The 18,294-nt window shown below is 43.8% G+C and overlaps 1 protein-coding gene across 8 annotated transcripts in view; it reads right to left on the bottom strand.

Annotated features, from left to right (window-relative positions):
• The window catches only part of HUWE1 (HECT, UBA and WWE domain containing E3 ubiquitin protein ligase 1), a 334,325-nt gene that overhangs the window by 15,838 nt on the left and 300,193 nt on the right, over positions 1-18,294 (bottom strand). For 7 of the 8 annotated variants that reach the window (XM_068112748.2, XM_068112754.2, XM_068112750.2 and 4 more), the window contains 4 exons: positions 7,895-7,991; positions 3,883-4,104; positions 2,515-2,760; positions 1,785-1,902 (listed from right to left, as the gene is read on the bottom strand). In XM_068112748.2, the coding sequence (XP_067968849.2) occupies positions 1,785-1,902; positions 2,515-2,760; positions 3,883-4,104; positions 7,895-7,991 (683 nt within the window). Of the gene's footprint in view, positions 1-1,784; positions 1,903-2,514; positions 2,761-3,882; positions 4,105-7,894; positions 7,992-17,936; positions 18,109-18,294 lie in introns of those variants that run through there. The other variant, XM_068112756.2, reaches the window with a different exon arrangement.

Genomic DNA, 18,294 nt, shown 5'->3' with positions numbered 1-18,294 from the left:
GATTACACGTTCTCTTTTTTTCAACTGAGTACACCTATACAAAGTATGTATGTCAAAGTACGTACAATTACAAGGAGAGTACGTCAAAGTACGTACAATTACAAGGAGAGTACGTCAAAGTACGTACAATTACAAGGAGTACGTCAAAGTACGTACTATTAAAACATACAAACGTCCTGGCGAGGGTCTGCAATCTCTGGTTGCTCTCTCCAGTTACCTCCACCACCTAAGGTGGACGGAGGTTATATTTCTACCCCTGTCTGTGAGCAGGATATCTCAGAATGTTAGACAGATTCAGACAGAATTTGGTCGACAGGTGACGAGGAAAAATTGATTATATCTTGGTGAAGATCTGGATTCGAGAATATTTAAGTGAGTCTTCACTGTTGAGAGAGAAAGAGAGATAGGGCCAAAAGCAGTATATAGATTATAGAATATCTCAAAAAGTTATGGATGGATTCAGACGAAATTTGGTGGGCAGGTTGGGTGTGTAACAAGGACAAATCGATTCGATTAACTAGGATGAATCGATTCCTCACAGCCTCCCCCCAAACATGATTAGCAGTAAATAGAATATGAAACGTAGCCTGTTCATTCACAAGGCCCATATCTAATCTTCCTACCAGTGTTAAGAGCACCCGTACCATATACGGTGTCTCCCTTTGGGTACTCTGCCTGAACGTTAGGAATGATAGCATTGCCTTTCCAATTGCAGACCTCCATTAAATAAATTCCCATGCCCACCATGTTCACACATGGTAATCCCACAAGGTTAAAAGTCCACTCACTGGCAGGGATGTTCAGTGGAACACGCCACCCATGGGCCTTGCCAGGCTCACATAATCAGTAGTTTTTGCAGTACGGGATAAAAGATATCAACTCTTAGGGTGAGTTGATCAAAGTTCTCCAAATATTTTGTTGTGCAGAGGCACACCCCTTTCTCACAGAAACTTTTCCCCAAGTATTTTCGGCTTTTTTTAGAAGCTGTGACCCATTTTAGGAAACAACATACGTTCCCTGCCCCGATGACAATTGTTTCTGGGGATTGTGGGCATGCACCAAGCATTCTGAGGTGGATTACAGCATTTTGAAAGTCACGTATTGCAGGGTGATGTAATTTGGCCTTTTAATATATTTTTATGTTGGAGGGGATACATACTAGTTGGGAAAGATAGTTTTGTACACCTACATCCTCACAAAGGTTAGAACAATCTCACTAACTCGGGATTCAGAGTGAAGCAAGTCATCCGGTTTTTACGTACGACATTAAACATGTTATAGTTTAGGGAAAAGGTAAGCTAGAAAAATGCGATTCATAATCTCCTCTCAACCAGGCAAGGTAAGGCATGTGCGTGGAGGCAGAGGATTTGCGATGGATTTGGCGGAGATCCATGTGCGGTTTGGCAACCCACCCCTTCCTCTTCGCGGCCCATGCTCTGAGAACAGGAGTTGCGGAAAGGCACTGGCAGCTATGCTAGTAGGCACGATGCCATTGACAACCTGCATTGCTTTGCACCACAGCATTTTGTTAATCCCTGGGACGGGGTAGGGTGGAGGTGGACCTAAATTGGAAGATCACTTGTTTGTTGAAACCGGTGGGATTCAGATTCTATCCGGAGAAGGGACTGCAATTCCCACTTGGCCGTAACTTCCATTAATTTGATAATGGTTGAAGCACGTTGCTTCGGTGTGGCGAGGCCGCATAAGCGAAGACCCTGTCAACGCGACAACATTGACATAATACAATTGATTTCAAAGCTGCATCTTATTAATCTTTGCTTTACCTCCTCTTTATGTCAAAATCCAGTACACGAATGTGGTCAACTAGCACAGCAAATGGGCCATCAGCGAGATGCATGGTTGCTTGCCGCAGGATCTGGTTCAATACTGTTCGGTGAGTTTCTGCAGTAGACACAGTTTTTTGGCTCAGCCACAACAAATAGCAAACGTGAAAATTTCAATCTTTGGCCATGCGTTCATTGAAGCAATTATGATATCCAACTTTTCGTTATTTAATGTGGAATAGTTAAACACAACCTTTATCCTAAAACTATCTGTCCTGCAAATGCAATGCAATGCAATTAAATGGAATTTGAAAATAAATTAAACTACTTTGATCCATAAACATTCAAGAAACCTTTTAATTCAACACAATCAGGTAATTAAACACCAAGTCGTCATAAAAAAAAAAAAAAATTCACCCACGTCCAAAGGAAGCGGTTCCGTTTGGCATTTTTAATATGAAACAAGCAAAGCCGAGAAACAAACGAAACACTATAATTAACCTTTTAACCCATTGAATTACCCTTTTGAACCCCTTAAAATTCAACACGGTGGGTTAGAAAGGTTGTTCTTCATTTTTCACGGACGGATTGAAGGAAGGACATAGCCAAGTATTAAAGCGGCTTCACCACTTAAAACAATAAGTGATGTGCAAGCACAGATCAGCCATAGACGCTGTCATCCAATGATGACAAGTACCTGAAAGGAGAATCAGATATTGTTGACACCTACCAGCAAATCGAAGAAACTTCTGTGTGTCAGGTGGAAGACTCGACGAGATATGCATGGTGGAGTTTTCACGGGCAAAGAAAGGGTCTGAAACTGATGGAGAGGCAGGAGTGACTGGTGCTGGAGAAAGCGGTGGGGCTTCATCACGAATGTGAGCTAGTTGGCTCTCTCGTGTGTCACGTACCGGTGGCTTGGTCTCCCGTTCCGTCGCATGAACAATGAAAAATGCCTCAACGGCAGGCTGCAGGACTGAGTGAAACAGATTATTAATTTTTTGCCAGGTGTTTATATTTGTATATTCAAGCTACAAACGTGGGCCAGTCTATACAGAGGTTGTGACTACCATGTTCCGTGTAGTCAACACAAAACTACATAAGCAACTTACACCAACTAATGCTGCTTAAAGTAAATACCATTTAACAAAACAAATATCTCAGCATATTTTAACAGGTCACACGAGTGGCAGCCAAGAACATGGACAATCTGTAGAATTCTATGAAAGATTTTTTTATTTCTTACCGCTCTTCGTAAAAATTGTGTTGTTAAATCTAATGCTCAACTGGATTTTAAGAGCGCTCCTGATGAAGCATGCACATCACATGTTATGAAAATACTGAATACTGTATAGCCAAACAGGAATTAGATAAAACACAAATTGTATGACTCGCTTTGGGGAAACTCCTGCCACTGAAGAAAAGAAGAAGTGCAATTATAAAGAGGGGTGTAGGGGAGGGTGGAATTCAAGCATTAATCATTATAAAAAGAGGAAATCAACAAGAGAATAAAGCACAAGGGAAAGAAAAGTACAAAAGGAAAACCATTGAATGTTGGTTGAATGAATGAATGAATGATCGTTTTAAGGACATTTTCCCCGCTAGAGCGGGGGTTAGCCTTGCGGGCCCCATGACAATCATGGTTCCCTGTTTGAGGCAATGTTTTTTTTATGGCCGGATGCCCTTCCTGATGCCAACCCTTGGTCACGCTCTTACGATGTGCAGGGATACGGTGTACCGATTCTAAATCGGGGTACACACCGTGATCATTCATCCCAGCAAGCTGGTACTCAATTTGCCGACCTCGGAAGGATGACAGGCTGAGTCAACCCCCCTGGCGTTAATTCAGTGATCGACCGGGATTCGAACCGAGGATCCTAGGATCCCAAGCCGGCACCCTAACCACTAAGCCAACACCAGGTTGAATGAAAATATTTCCAACCTGTTTTGAAATAGATATTTACAGACAATGAAGATGCAGATTGACATTTATACATACCTAGCACAGAATAGAACCCATCCAACTCCCCATTAAATCACCCCTTGCTCTTATCATACTATTTCCTAATCATACACAAGCCAGGGTGTGTGGCCATACCAAGCACTGCATGGTGGTCATGCGACTCAGCCAGCTCTTTGAGACAATCTCCAAGCATGTTCCAAAGCTCCTCCAGGTCTAGTTGTACACTCAGCCGTGGAAGTTGTGTTGCATGGTCGTCTTCCTCCTCCTCCTCTTCATCCTCTTCTTCCTCCTCTCCCTCAGCTGCCGTTTCTGCTGTTCCTGTTGTTCCAGCCGTATCTGCCTCAGTTTGATTAGCTCCTGGTTGAGAAAGCGACAATGCACATCGTTTGTACATATAGATTATATACAAGCTTCGCAGAATGCTATTTTTTATTTTTTCATAATTTCGACGGATAAAACCGAGGTCGATTTTTCAAGCATTTACTTAGATTTAGATACACCTCTGATATTAGATGTATTTAACCACTGGTAAAAAAACGCAACTACAGATGTAGGCTGTGGGCCGCTGTTGTATATTATTCAGGTTTGACTCACCAACAAGGCACCACTTGCTTGCAAACGGAAATGCATAGTTAAAATACCATAGAACACTAATCGACTAGTTGGCACTTTAAGGCTCACTCAAGGTTATGTTTATTTTGGCTCTAACATCGGTAAACTTCCAGTGTAGTCACAGATGTTTTGTGTGGGTTCCATGAAGCATTGAAAGAGGGCAGCAGATATAGGTCCACTTTTTAACCAATCAAATTTAGCACTCGGTGCTCTTGGTTGGAGGAACACCAATTGCAGACAAAATGGCTGCACCCATAGGGCCTGCATGGTGCGGTCTGTTTGATGCATTTTTACCCCCACAAAGATTACTTGAAGTACTCAATTTCACCGAGAAAAGTAGGCGAAAGATATTTGAATGTGCCAACGATACAAGTTGATGAGACATATGAATGTGCCAACAATACGAGTTGACAAAAGGTATATAAATGTGCCAAGGATTGGTCCAATCTCGAAGGAAATGAGAGAAGGCTTTCTGAAAAGCATCATGACTTGTGGATGATGCCGATCAATGACAGAGGGAAAGTGTGAAGATCACATTGTATCAGATAGTGTAAAGTACTTATCTTTCGCACTCTTCACTGTCAAGTAATATTGGCGAAAGTCAAGTCCAATGAATAAATATTCCTTGTACCCGTGAAAACGGACAATAATCATGTTTTATGCATGTAAGTTGCATACTTTGCATCGAGTGATGAACTCGCTAGTTCACTGGAGGGTTTCGGCTGCAAATTGTCTGAACAGGAAGGAAGTGACGTGAAAGAGGCTTGCCATCATGTCTTCCGTGTGAGAGCAACTTGTGAACAAAGCCTGCCATCAACCTCAAATTCACTGCTGCTACAATCGAATAGAGCCAACTATCAAGCTGCAATCCATCATTGCTCATTGTGCCAGATAGGAGTCCTGAGCCTCAACAGGCACGGTTGGTGCTCCGATGGGTCAGGGATAACTGTTCACGGAATGACGAATAAACCGGTGGCCAAAGAATTATTGCAAAACTCACTGCTCTTTTTAAAAGCCACGTGACAGAAAAATGTTCTTGCCCTGCTAATTTGCCACGTGACAGAAAAATGTTCTTGCCCTGCTAATTTGTCATGCACAGAAATATGCGAATGTCAAAACTGTGAGAACAAGAACTGTGTGAGAACCCAATAATTCACTCTTGGATGACATGGGGGAGAAAAAAAAAAAAAAAAAAAAAAAAAGATGGAAGACGTCTTGGCGTAATGCGACATGACTAATTCGACTTGTATGATATTGCAACTCGTAGGAATTGCGGGGATCATGAATAGTTTGCACCACTGTAGGACTATTTTGTTACTTCCTTGAACTTGTTTGCAAAATTTCCACAGAAATTATACAAATAAACCACGTTTTCTTATTGTGCAAGTCATTTACAGGCTTGATGTATGGAATGCCTTGACCCACCCATGATCCACAATGCATAGGAGGTACACATTCGGCAGTACAGTCAGACCCCACAATTCGTGGGTTCCACGTATTCGCAGTTGATGAATTGCGACCTGCTTCTAAATTCGCGGCCATGTGTCCCGCATATTCAACAAAATCTTTCCACAAGCAGCGAGCATGACAATTCCAAAAACACATCTTCCACAAGAAACGCACAAAGCAACCGGAAATAAGCAAAAAACATGTTTTACGAGCCACGAACATGACCTGCTTCTACATTCATGGCTGTGCGCTTCACGTTTTAATGGCTTTTTGAGGCCGCAAAAAATATTTTAGCGATACCATAATCGTGTCGTTTGATATCCCACCATTCACACCATCAACGTGTCAACATTGATTGCTTCGTGGGACAACCCACCATTCACACTGTGAACATTGCTTCATGGGATATCCCACCAGCTGTGTGACACGTCACCCCCCTCAAGTTACTGTACAGAATGAAAACACGCCATCACATGTATTAGTGCAATTAGTCTTCCCCCTTTTCCCCATTGAAACAATGACCCGACATTCGTGGGATTTCCATCGACGTTCTTGGGATTTCCATCGACGTTCTTGGGATTTTCCTCGACATTCGTGGATTTTCCTCGACATTCGTGGATTTTCCTCGACATTCGTGGATTTTCCTCGACATTCGTGGATTTTCCTCGACATTCGTGGATTTTCCTCGACATTCGTGGATTTTCCTCGACATTCGTGGATTTTCCTCGACATTCGTGGATTTTCCTCGACATTCGTGGATTTTCCTCGACATTCGTGGATTTTCCTCGACATTCGTGGATTTTCCTCGACATTCGTGGATTTTCCTCGACATTCGTGGATTTTCCTTGACATTCCTGGAGTTTCTTCAAATCAGGAACCGCCGGCACCTATCCCCCTTTTCCAAATGAAACCAGGTGTATCCCATCCCCCCCACGAATGTCAAGGCCCAACTGTACAGTAATATTGTAACCATCTCGCCAATTATGAATCTTTGAATTTTGGGATATGATAACTGTGTATACACTGTATAGTGATGGGTCTTTCTGTTTTTGGAATATAGTATATGTGTATATTTCCATGTAGCTACAACTGCGTGCATTTTTGTCACCTCAGTTTGGCCACATTAGACCTGTGATGAATACAGCACACCCTTCCCCAATAATCTGCAATCTAAAAGTACCAATAATCTACAACATGGTGCCCTGAAGGGTGCTTAGAAATAATCAGAATGCTGTTTTCATTCCTGGCATTTGTTCTTCGAGGACTTCGTGGTGATGTTGATATCCTGCTGGAATTTCATCATTGTAAGAGTTGAACTCATGGAATGGCACCACCACGAAAAGGGCAGAAATTTCGAAAACCGAACACCCTGTTGTAGATATCCACTCTGTTTCATCAGCCATCTTGACATGAAGTTCAGAATTCATCTCAGTAAGGATGTCTGAGATCCTGAATTTTTATAAATGCAGTGACACAGTAGCAACCTAGTGAAAATGGCAAAAAAGCCACAAACACGTTTCTTCGACTCAAATACCGTTTCCATTAGATCTGGACAGAAAACGCTACATTTGTACGAGTGCCAACAAGTCATTTCCGATTCAGCAACTGTTCAGCTATATAATATCCAAAAGTTGGATAATCCCTCAATTTGAGTCACAAAAAATGTTTTCGAGCCAAATATTGTCACATGGGCCCATGGCCTCATGGTTTTTCAACTTCAAAACCATGCAGGCACTGTACACCAAAAGCTCTTTCCAAAGACGGCTGTTTGTGCAGAGATGTAAATACCTGCCTCATTCATTGCAATTTTTACCCATAAATGGAACGATAAGAAGTTTTAAACCATCATTTCTTTATGTCCCCTTTGTATAAATTTGGCAAAATAAAAATGGAAAATAACTGTCAGTCCGAGTACGAATGGAAAACGTTTGTTAGCATTTACCATTAACAATCGAATATTGCCATGCCTAATTATATATTTATTGATCAAACAACACCAGATGTCCCAAACACTACAGTGGGAAACAACAGTAAAGTATGTGAACACAAGAATGCATGGGTATTTGCAAAAGCAAAACAAAGAAACCTAGTGGTTGAGCATCCTGAGAGGCTGGTGATGGTTGGTCCACCTCCATTGGAGATTCATCCTGCCTCGTAGTGCTCTCACTCTGTGCAGCCTCTCCCTGCGCAAAAAACAAAATGTAGTCACCGACAAAGCAGAATGCATCTCCAACTAGAACGTCACTTGGAAGAGTACATACCTATGCCAGGCTGAACAGTTTATGTTTTATATTCCACAGATAGACCGGATCTGGATTCGGATCTGAACCAAAATGTAATAACTTCTAGTCACCTAACCAACTCATCCACCTATTTTTGTCAAAATCCGTACTCAACTTTTTCAAATATCATGCCATATTTTGTTTTTAGACCCATCTCTCAAAGGTGAGGAATAATTGAAATTCGAGTATCCAGATCCGGGTCAGGATATTCACAGAAATGGAATCAATCCTTCCTTGTCACAGACCCAACCTGTCCACAAAGTTTTGTCCTAATCCATCCACAACTTTTTGAGATATGCTGTACACAGGCAGGCAGACAAATAGACAGGGGTGAAAACGTAACCTTTGGTGGCAGAGGTAATAATAGGAAGAAGAAAGAGCAATCAGAGATTGCAAACCATCACCAGGACGTGTTTTTGTGGTGTAATTTGTGTGGTATTTTTTAGTTGCTGTGTTTGTGTGATTTATAGACAACGTAGATTTATGTTCAATCCAATATGGCCGCAGAAATACGTGACCGTGACGTCATCAATTTAATTCTCCCATACAATTTTTGTGAAGATCACGCTCAAGAAATTTCAAACTGATCGGATCAAGTGTTCTACTTATCTAATTATGACGTCATAATGAAGGCACAGATGAGATCATCAATATATGCTGTTCTCCATGGGGAATACTTGACAATAAGCAATGTTTCAATTTTTTTCCATGGAGTTGTTTCGCAGATATAGAGGTGCAACGTTCTTCAATTTTTCCAAGATGGCACCTGCACCACGTGACCGATCACGTCATAATTATCAGAAAACATTCTACAAGCGGAGGCACTCCAATGGTGAAAATTTCTTTGCAATCGGACCAATGGTTGCAGAGAAAAGCATACTCATGTTCTGTGCACACATACAAATAGATAAACAAATGGACACAAATGCAATACCCTCTCTTTGGCCAAGGGTAATAAAATAAAAACAGATGGAGGATTAGAGGGTCAGTCTGTTTTTTTTGTGATAATCTTACAATTCTATCACAATTCTTCCTTGAAACTCCTCTGAGTGTGTAACAGGTTGAATTGCTCCCAAGTTGACAACATGAGCAACATACCAACTCATAAATTAAAAGGAACCAACCAATCCAAATTCGTACTTCAAAAGGAGCGAAAAAAACGACTGGTTTTGAACGACACGAGCTGACATGCTATCCGTCATCAAAATGATCCCGATGGTGAGGTTTCAGGAAATTATTGATAGCATCTCCAAAAGTGGGTGCGAGCATATGTGTGCGCGTGTGTATATATACATATATATATATACACACACACACATCGCACCTCGACTCGGCTATTCGCAGGGGAAACGTTCCTGGAAAGTGCCATGAATTACGAAACCACGAATGGAGGGCATTGTTTCAATGGAAAAATGGGGGATTGGGTCCTGAATTGCGAAAATCTGCGAATGTCGAGGAACAAACCATGAATGGTGAGGCAAATCCTGCAAACGTCGATGGAGATCCCAAGAACGTCGATGGAGATCCCAAGAACGTCGATGGAGATCCCAAGAACGTCGATGGAGATCCCAAGAACGTCGATGGAGATCCCAAGAACGTCGATGGAGATCCCAAGAACGTCGATGGAGATCCCAAGAACGTCGATGGAGATCCCAAGAACGTCGATGGAGATCCCAAGAACGTCGATGGAGATCCCAAGAACGTCGATGGAGATCCCAAGAACGTCGATGGAGATCCCAAGAACGTCGATGGAGATCCCAAGAACGTCGATGGAGATCCCAAGAACGTCGATGGAGATCCCAAGAACGTCGATGGAGATCCCAAGAACGTCGATGGAGATCCCAAGAACGTCGATGGAGATCCCAAGAACGTCGATGGAGATCCCAAGAACGTCGATGGAGATCCCAAGAACGTCGATGGAGATCCCAAGAACGTCGATGGAGATCCCAAGAACGTCGATGGAGATCCCAAGAACGTCGATGGAGATCCCAAGAACGTCGATGGAGATCCCAAGAACGTCGATGGAGATCCCAAGAACGTCGATGGAGATCCCAAGAACGTCGATGGAGATCCCAAGAACGTCGATGGAGATCCCAAGAACGTCGATGGAGATCCCAAGAACGTCGATGGAGATCCCAAGAACGTCGATGGAGATCCCAAGAACGTCGATGGAGATCCCAAGAACGTCGATGGAGATCCCAAGAACGTCGATGGAGATCCCAAGAACGTCGATGGAGATCCCAAGAACGTCGATGGAGATCCCAAGAACGTCGATGGAGATCCCAAGAACGTCGATGGAGATCCCAAGAACGTCGATGGAGATCCCAAGAACGTCGATGGAGATCCCAAGAACGTCGATGGAGATCCCAAGAACGTCGATGGAGATCCCAAGAACGTCGATGGAGATCCCAAGAACGTCGATGGAGATCCCAAGAACGTCGATGGAGATCCCAAGAACGTCGATGGAGATCCCAAGAACGTCGATGGAGATCCCAAGAACGTCGATGGAGATCCCAAGAACGTCGATGGAGATCCCAAGAACGTCGATGGAGATCCCAAGAACGTCGATGGAGATCCCAAGAACGTCGATGGAGATCCCAAGAAACGTCGATGGAGATCCCAAGAACGTCGATGGAGATCCCAAGAACGTCGATGGAGATCCCAAGAACGTCGATGAGATCCCAAGAACGTCGATGGAGATCCCAAGAACGTCGATGATCAGACGATAATCCCAAGAACGTCCGATGGAAATCCCAAGAAACGTCGATGGAAATCCCAAGAACCGTCGATGGAAATCCCAAGACCGTCGATGGAAATCCCAAGACCGTCGATGGAAATCCCAAGACCGTCGATGGAAATCCCAAGAACCGTCGATGGAAATCCCAAGACCGTCGATGGAAATCCCAAGACCGTCGATGGAAATCCCAAGACGTCGATGGAAATCCCAGACCGTCGATGGAAATCCAAGACCGTCGATGGAAATCCCAAGACGTCGATGGAAATCCCACGACGTCGATGGAAATCCCAAGACGTCGATGGAAATCCAGCACCGTCGATGGAAATCCGCACACGTCGATGTAAATCCGCACACGTCGATGTAAATCCGCACACGTCGATGTAAATCCGCACCGTCGATGTAAATCCGCACACGTCGATGTAAATCCGCACACGTCGATGGAAATCCGCACACGTCGATGTAAATCCGCACACGTCGATGTAAATCCGCACACGTCGATGTAAATCCGCACCACGTCGATGGTAAATCCGCACACGTCGATGTAAATCCGCACACGTCGATGTAAATCCGCACACGTCGATGTAAATCCGCACACGTCGATGTAAATCCGCACGTCGATGGAAATCCGCACACGTCGATGGAAATCCGCACACGTCGATGGAAATCCGCACACGTCGATGGAAATCCGCACACGTCGATGGAAATCCGCACACGTCGATGGAAATCCGCACACGTCGATGGAAATCCGCACACGTCGATGGAAATCCGCACACGTCGATGGAAATCCGCACACGTCGATGGAAATCCGCACACGTCGATGGAAATCCGCACACGTCGATGGAAATCCGCACACGTCGATGGAAATCCGCACACGTCGATGGAAATCCGCACACGTCGATGGGAAATCCCGCACACGTCGATGGAAATCCGCACACGTCGATGGAAATCCGCACACGTCGATGGAAATCGCACCGATCCACATGCGTCGATGAAAATGCGCATGCGTCGATGAAAATGCGCATGCGTCGATGAAAATGCGCATGCGTCGACGAAAATGCGCATGCGTCTACGAAAATGCGCATGCGTCTACGAAAATGCGCATGCGTCGACGAAAATGCGCATGCGTCGACGAAAATGCGCATGCGTCGACGAAAATGCGCATGCGTCGACGAAAATGCGCATGCGTCGACGAAAATGCGCATGCGTCGACGAAAATGCGCATGCGTCGACGAAAATGCGCATACGTCGACGAAAATGCGCATACGTCGACAAAAATCCGCATACGTCGACGAAAATCCGTATACGTCGACGAAAATCCGCATACGTCGACGAAAATCCGCATACGTCGACGAAAATCCGCATACGTCGACGAAAATCCGCATACGTCGATGAAAATCCACATACGTCGATGAAAATCCACATACGTCGATGAAATCCAACCACATACGTCGATGAAAATCCACAAACATCGATGAAAATCCGCATATGTTGATGAAAATCCGCAAATGTCAATGTAAATCCACGAATGCATGCTGTGCCATTGTTTCATTGGGGAATAGGAAGACAGCTAATTGCACTTGCAGATACTGTGGAGCGTTTTCATTATGTACAGTAAATCGCGGGGAGGACGTGTTATGCAGCTTGTGGAATATACCTAAGCTGTTCACTGTGAATGGCAGGATATCCCGCGAAACAATGTTTGCCGTGTGATTGGCAGGATATCATGTGAAGCTGTTCAGTGTGAATGAGTGACCATCACTATCGAATGACCATCACTGCAACACTCCACCAATCTGGGCTTTATATGGCAGAGTGGCCAGACGGAAGCCAAACAGTTCAATCAGACCACAGAATCTTGTTTCTCACAGTCTGAGAGTCCTTTAGGTGCTTTTTTGCAAACTCCAGGCGGGCTTTTATGTCTTTCACTGAGGAGAGGCTTCTGTCTGGCCACTCTGCCAGAAGGCCCAGATCGGTGGAGTGTTGCAGTGATGGTTGTCCTTCTGGAAGTTTCTCCCATCTCCACACAGGATCTCTGGAGCTCAGCCAGAGTGACCTTCGGGTTCTTGGTCACCTCTCTTACCAAGGCCCTTCTTCCACGATTGCTCAGTTTGGCTGGGCGGCCAGCTCCAGGAAGAGCCCTGGTTGTTCCAAACTTCTTCCATTTAAGAATTATGGAGGCCACTGTGCTCTTGGGATCTTCAATGCAGTAGAATTTTTTTTGTAGGCTTCCCCAGATCTGTCTGGACACATCCTGTCTCTGAGTTCTGCAGGCAGTTCCTTCGACCTCATGGCTTGGTTTTTGCTCTGATATGCAATGTCAGCTGTGAGACCTTATATAGACAGGTGTGTGCCTTTCCAAATCATGTCCAATCAATTGAATTTACCACAGGTGGACTCCAATCAAGGTGTAGAAACATCTCAAAGATGTTTGAGTTTTTTCTTTTTTTCTCAGTTTTTTCTTTTTAATAAATTTGCAAAACTTTCTAAAATCCTATTTTGTCTTTGTCATTATGGGGTATTGAGTGTAGATTGATGAGGGAAAAAATTAATTTAAACGATTTCAGCATAAGGCTGCAACATAAAATGTGAAAAAAGTGAAGAGGTCTGAATACTTTCTGAATGCCGTGTGTGTGTGTGGTGTGGTGTAGTGTAGTGTTGTGTGGTGTGTGTGTGTATATATATATATATCCATATTAAATGCCAAGTCTGTGTACACACACACACAAACAAACACACACACACACACACACACACACACACACACACACACACACACACACACACACACACACACACACACACACACACACACACACACACACACACACACACACACACTATATATAAATATATATATATATATATATATATATATATATATATATATATATATATACAGACTTGGCATTTAATATGGAATTATTTTTTTTGTGGGGGTGAACTTACTTTTCAAGATGACTTAGAACCAAAAGTTCATTGGAATTATGTTGAAATTATTCTAGATTTTGTTAATGTAACCTTTAAAAGAAACAAAAACCACATTTGACATTTTGAAGCAAATAAATTGATCCTTGAAAGTGATGTAAACTGATATCGAACTCAATTCACGGACAGTACTGTGTTAAACTTGTGTGCGTTTTCCAGAAGTATCTCTTTATTTTGCACATTTGCCAAAAATTTAGCCAAACATTAGCCAAACTCGGTTTCCATTCAGAACAACCAGGTCAGTTTTGCCCCCTGCATGAAAAGCAGCCCAAACGGTCACCCCACCACCTCCAGCTTGGACTCTTGGCACGATACAATCTTTGTTGTAGGCTTCATGCACTTGTCTGAGCACTCGGACGCGGCCATCTTGACGATAGACCAGAAATCTAGACTCGTCAGTGAAGGTCAGGTGATTCCAGTGTCCTGGCTGCCATTGACGGTGCTCTCTGGCCCACTGCAATCGGCGCTGGCTGTGTTGTCTGGTCAGGCGTGGCTTTCTCAGGGGACGCCTGGCAAGATAGCCTGCTTGAACCAGTCGTTGGTTAACTAGCCTTCTGGATACAGGCACATTTGTCAGTTGCTGCCACTCAGCCCTAAGCTGATTAGCTGACTTGGTACGGCCATTGCAGACTAACTGGTGCAGCTGGCAATCATCTCTCCTTGTGATTCTGTGGGGACGTCCTGGCCTCGGTATTGGAGTAGGGACACCCCTCTCAGCATTTCGTTTCAGGATCTTTGACACCTGCCCTTGAGTGATGCCATACTGCCAAGCAATAGCACGCTGTTTCATACCGGAATTTCGTAAAGCCACCACTCCATGACAAACAGCATTGTCGAGTTGACGGACCATCTCCAGAGGAAGCGGCAATAACTTTTGTAGACGTGCAGCAGTTGTTTTCCACTAATACAGAACACAACAACCCTTATATACCCGATTGTGAAGCCAATCGTCAAATGTACCTGCCCTTACATTTTGTCACGCCACCTATGATATTATCCTGTTATTGACTTCTTGCTGCGAAAGACAATCAGTGACATGGTTCTTTTAACAAAGAAATCACCGAAGCGTAACATAAACTCACCAGATTGATAGACTGAGTTCAGAAAGTAAACCCAAGTCAAGGAAAAATATATATTCCATATTAAATGCCAAGTCTGTGTGTGTATGTGTGTATGTGTGTATGTGTGTATGTGTGTATGTGTGTATGTGTGTATGTGTGTATGTGTGTATGTGTGTATGTGTGTATGTGTGTATGTGTGTATGTGTGTATGTGTGTATGTGTGTATGTGTGTATGTGTGTATGTGTGTATGTGTGTATGTGTGTATGTGTGTATGTGTGTATGTGTGTATGTGTGTATGTGTGTATGTGTGTATGTGTGTATGTGTGTATGTGTGTATGTGTGTATGTGTGTATGTGTGTATGTGTGTATGTGTGTATGTGTGTATGTGTGTATGTGTGTATGTGTGTATGTGTGTATGTGTGTATGTGTGTATGTGTGTATGTGTGTACGTGTGTACGTGTGTACGTGTGTACGTGTGTACGTGTGTATGTATATATATATATATATATATATATATATATATATATATATATATATATATATATATATATATATATATATATATTAGGGTGGTGCTCAAAATAATTTTTTTAAAATATTTACTGGGACATGGCTTTATGTTGTTCCTTCTGTTCCAAAATGAAAAGACACCAAATATGAAAGCAATCTGATTTTATTTAGGGGTGCCACATCAGCCTTCAAACTAAAGGTGTCGACAAAACTTTTCTATATATGGATCGAAAGCAAAACCAGAAGTTTGTTTTATGAAAATCCACCCTCCACTCACTTTCTTTGTATTCTAGCAAACACAAGTTACAATAGCTGCACAAATAGCACTATATTGCTATGAAAACTCAAATTCAATGATAACAATCCAAATGTTCAGTTCATAAAATGAAGAGACACCATATCACATAATATTAAAAAACCCAAATATAATGAGAAATGTAACTCCTATTTCTGGGCCTGTTTCACCACTGTTGCCTTCTTGGCATCGGGGTACATCTTCCTGTGAGCAGCAACAACTTGGAGCAGAGCTTGCTTTTGCTCTTCATCCTTTGTAAGGAGCTTATTATAGTCTTGTATCAATGCGACACCCCTTTCTGCCCTGTCGTTCACCACGACTAAGCCACTGGCGGCTTTCTTTGCTTCCTGAAAGCTGGTTTCTTGCTCCCATGAACCAGGATCCTTATCCATCCAATCAGTTGGGGTCCCTAGGATGCTGAAGAAATGCTTGGTGTGTTTTGTTATGAGGCCAGCGATTGACAGGGCGGTTCCTCGTTTGATAGCTGGTCTCTTTGGAGAGGGGTTTTCACCGTCATTTTTCAATGCTTCAATCATATTGATCTTGCTTTCTTTGTCAATTCTGGTGTCAAAGAATGCAAATGCCACTAGTACTGGGCTCATGTACCACGTGTGGTGGCCAAGTGCCTTCAAGGCTGCCTGAGCCATCTTCTGATTGATTTGTTCAAACTTTTCCAATTTCTTGAAGAGGTTAATGTCATTCAGGGGAGCCTCAATAGCTTGTGGAGCCCGAAACCAAGCCTGTACATACACAAGGCAGACAAAAATGTTGAAGGCTCGGAGTTCTCTCGCCTCTCGAAGTGTCAAGTGGAACTCTGACCGAAACATGAACACCTGTAGTGAATATAGTGCTTTTGCCATCCATCTGGCTCTGTGCATTGCTCCTGGAGCCATGATCCGGATTCCACGAGGTGGGATTCCTCCCATGTAGATGACAGTCAGTTCTAGGAGTTCACGATAATCATCTCGTGGCTGCTGATCTTTCAAACACACAAGAGCAAATTCCAGAGCTTCATCCATCATGTCATTGTTCTGTGCAAACTCAGCTGCCGTATCAGGATCTGTGAATCCATTTTTTGGTTGGTGATGGGCAATGGACGGCCACTCCGCCTGAAACCGCTTAAAAAGCTGGATGTCAGGGCCTGATGAAGGACCGAAAAGAGTGGTGAAAACATCTCCCAGAATGATTTCGTGCGCATGATGGCGGCAAGCCAAATGAATTAGTTCAGTCTGTAGCTTCTTTTCAATGAGGACAGCAGCCCCTCCACGAACACCTGAATTGCTGGCCGTTGTGTCAAAAGACAAAGCCTTCACCTTGCCCACAAGGTTCCAGCTCTTCAGTGTGTCCACTACAGCGGTTGCCATAGCTTCTCCTCCCCCGTCAGGTAACTTGGGAACATTCAACAGCTGCTCCATTCCATGGTACTGGTTGGACACAAGGATTGGAAGACGATCCGATCCACCTTCACATGCACAAAATCTCCAGTGACATCGGGAAGAAGCTTTCCATCCCAATGGACCACTAAAGGACCCTGCACATTATGATGAAATGCTTCTTTTATTTCGTCCATGGTTTTGCATCGATGCATCATGCGATTCCGCCGCACTGTCCATCGGTTCAGTGCCAGCTCTGCAGGATCCCATCCTACTGCTCTACAAATGGATGCCAAGTTGTGGACAGCCATTCGGTCACTTGTTTTCGTACGATCCAAAGAAGCTGCGACTTCAGGAGTGACAATGTTGATAGGCCTTCTTTTCTTGGGACGAGATATCCCACCATCAGATGATGAAGAACCAGCCTGTGCCGTGGTCTCAGAGTCAGAGTCTGAGTCTGTGACTTCCATAGCAGTAGCACCCTTCATGACCATTTCCTGTCTCTTATTTTCCTTCTCTGCCTTAGTCTTCTCCTTTTCTTCCCTTTCTTTCTTTCGCTTCGTTTTTGCTTCCAACACAGTGTCTACAGATCCCATTGAAGCCTTCCTCTCTGAGAATTGATCGTGAAGAAACTTCCTGTCCTCGGGGTTGGTGATTATGGCCTCCGAATCTGCATGCCTAAGATCAAACGTCTTCTCAAGGAGGCCTTGAAGGATGCTTCCTTTTTCTCTTGGGTCGCACCACCCCGCTTTGCACCTTTTTGGAGGCTCCTCCATTCTTCATATAGCCTCTCCAAACGATGGATGCAATGCTGCTTCGTCGTTGTAGGTAGGTGAGCTTTTTCCCAGAACTTCACAACCTCTTCAATGGTGAGGGTTGCACTCTCCCGGGCAATGCAATTCTCCTTCTTCAGGTGATGGAAAAACAGGACAAGAGATTGATGCACAGTCGGGAGCTTGGCACCTTTGATGGCATCTCCAGAAGTGGACCCAATGAGATACACATTATCCTGAGCCCGAGTTTTCAATGAAACACTGGTACTAGCACATGCCATATCTGCAAAATACGCAAGAATGTGGGTAAAATCCTGTTAATTCTTACTCCACAGGGTCACTCTCTACAAAAGAGCCACAGTCAATAAGTTAGGCCTACATATTACACACTAAAAAAGCGTACCCCTGACCCCGGGAACCTGTACAAAACATGCATGAAAATTGCCCAGATAGTGATCATAGGAAGTCT

This window comes from Myxine glutinosa, chromosome 4 (genome assembly GCF_964187855.1).
Source record: "Myxine glutinosa chromosome 4, kmMyxGlut1.1, whole genome shotgun sequence".
NCBI lineage: Eukaryota > Metazoa > Chordata > Myxini > Myxiniformes > Myxinidae > Myxine > Myxine glutinosa.
The sequence above is the reverse complement of the archived record's forward strand: the minus strand, read 5'-3'. Positions and strand labels throughout refer to the sequence as shown.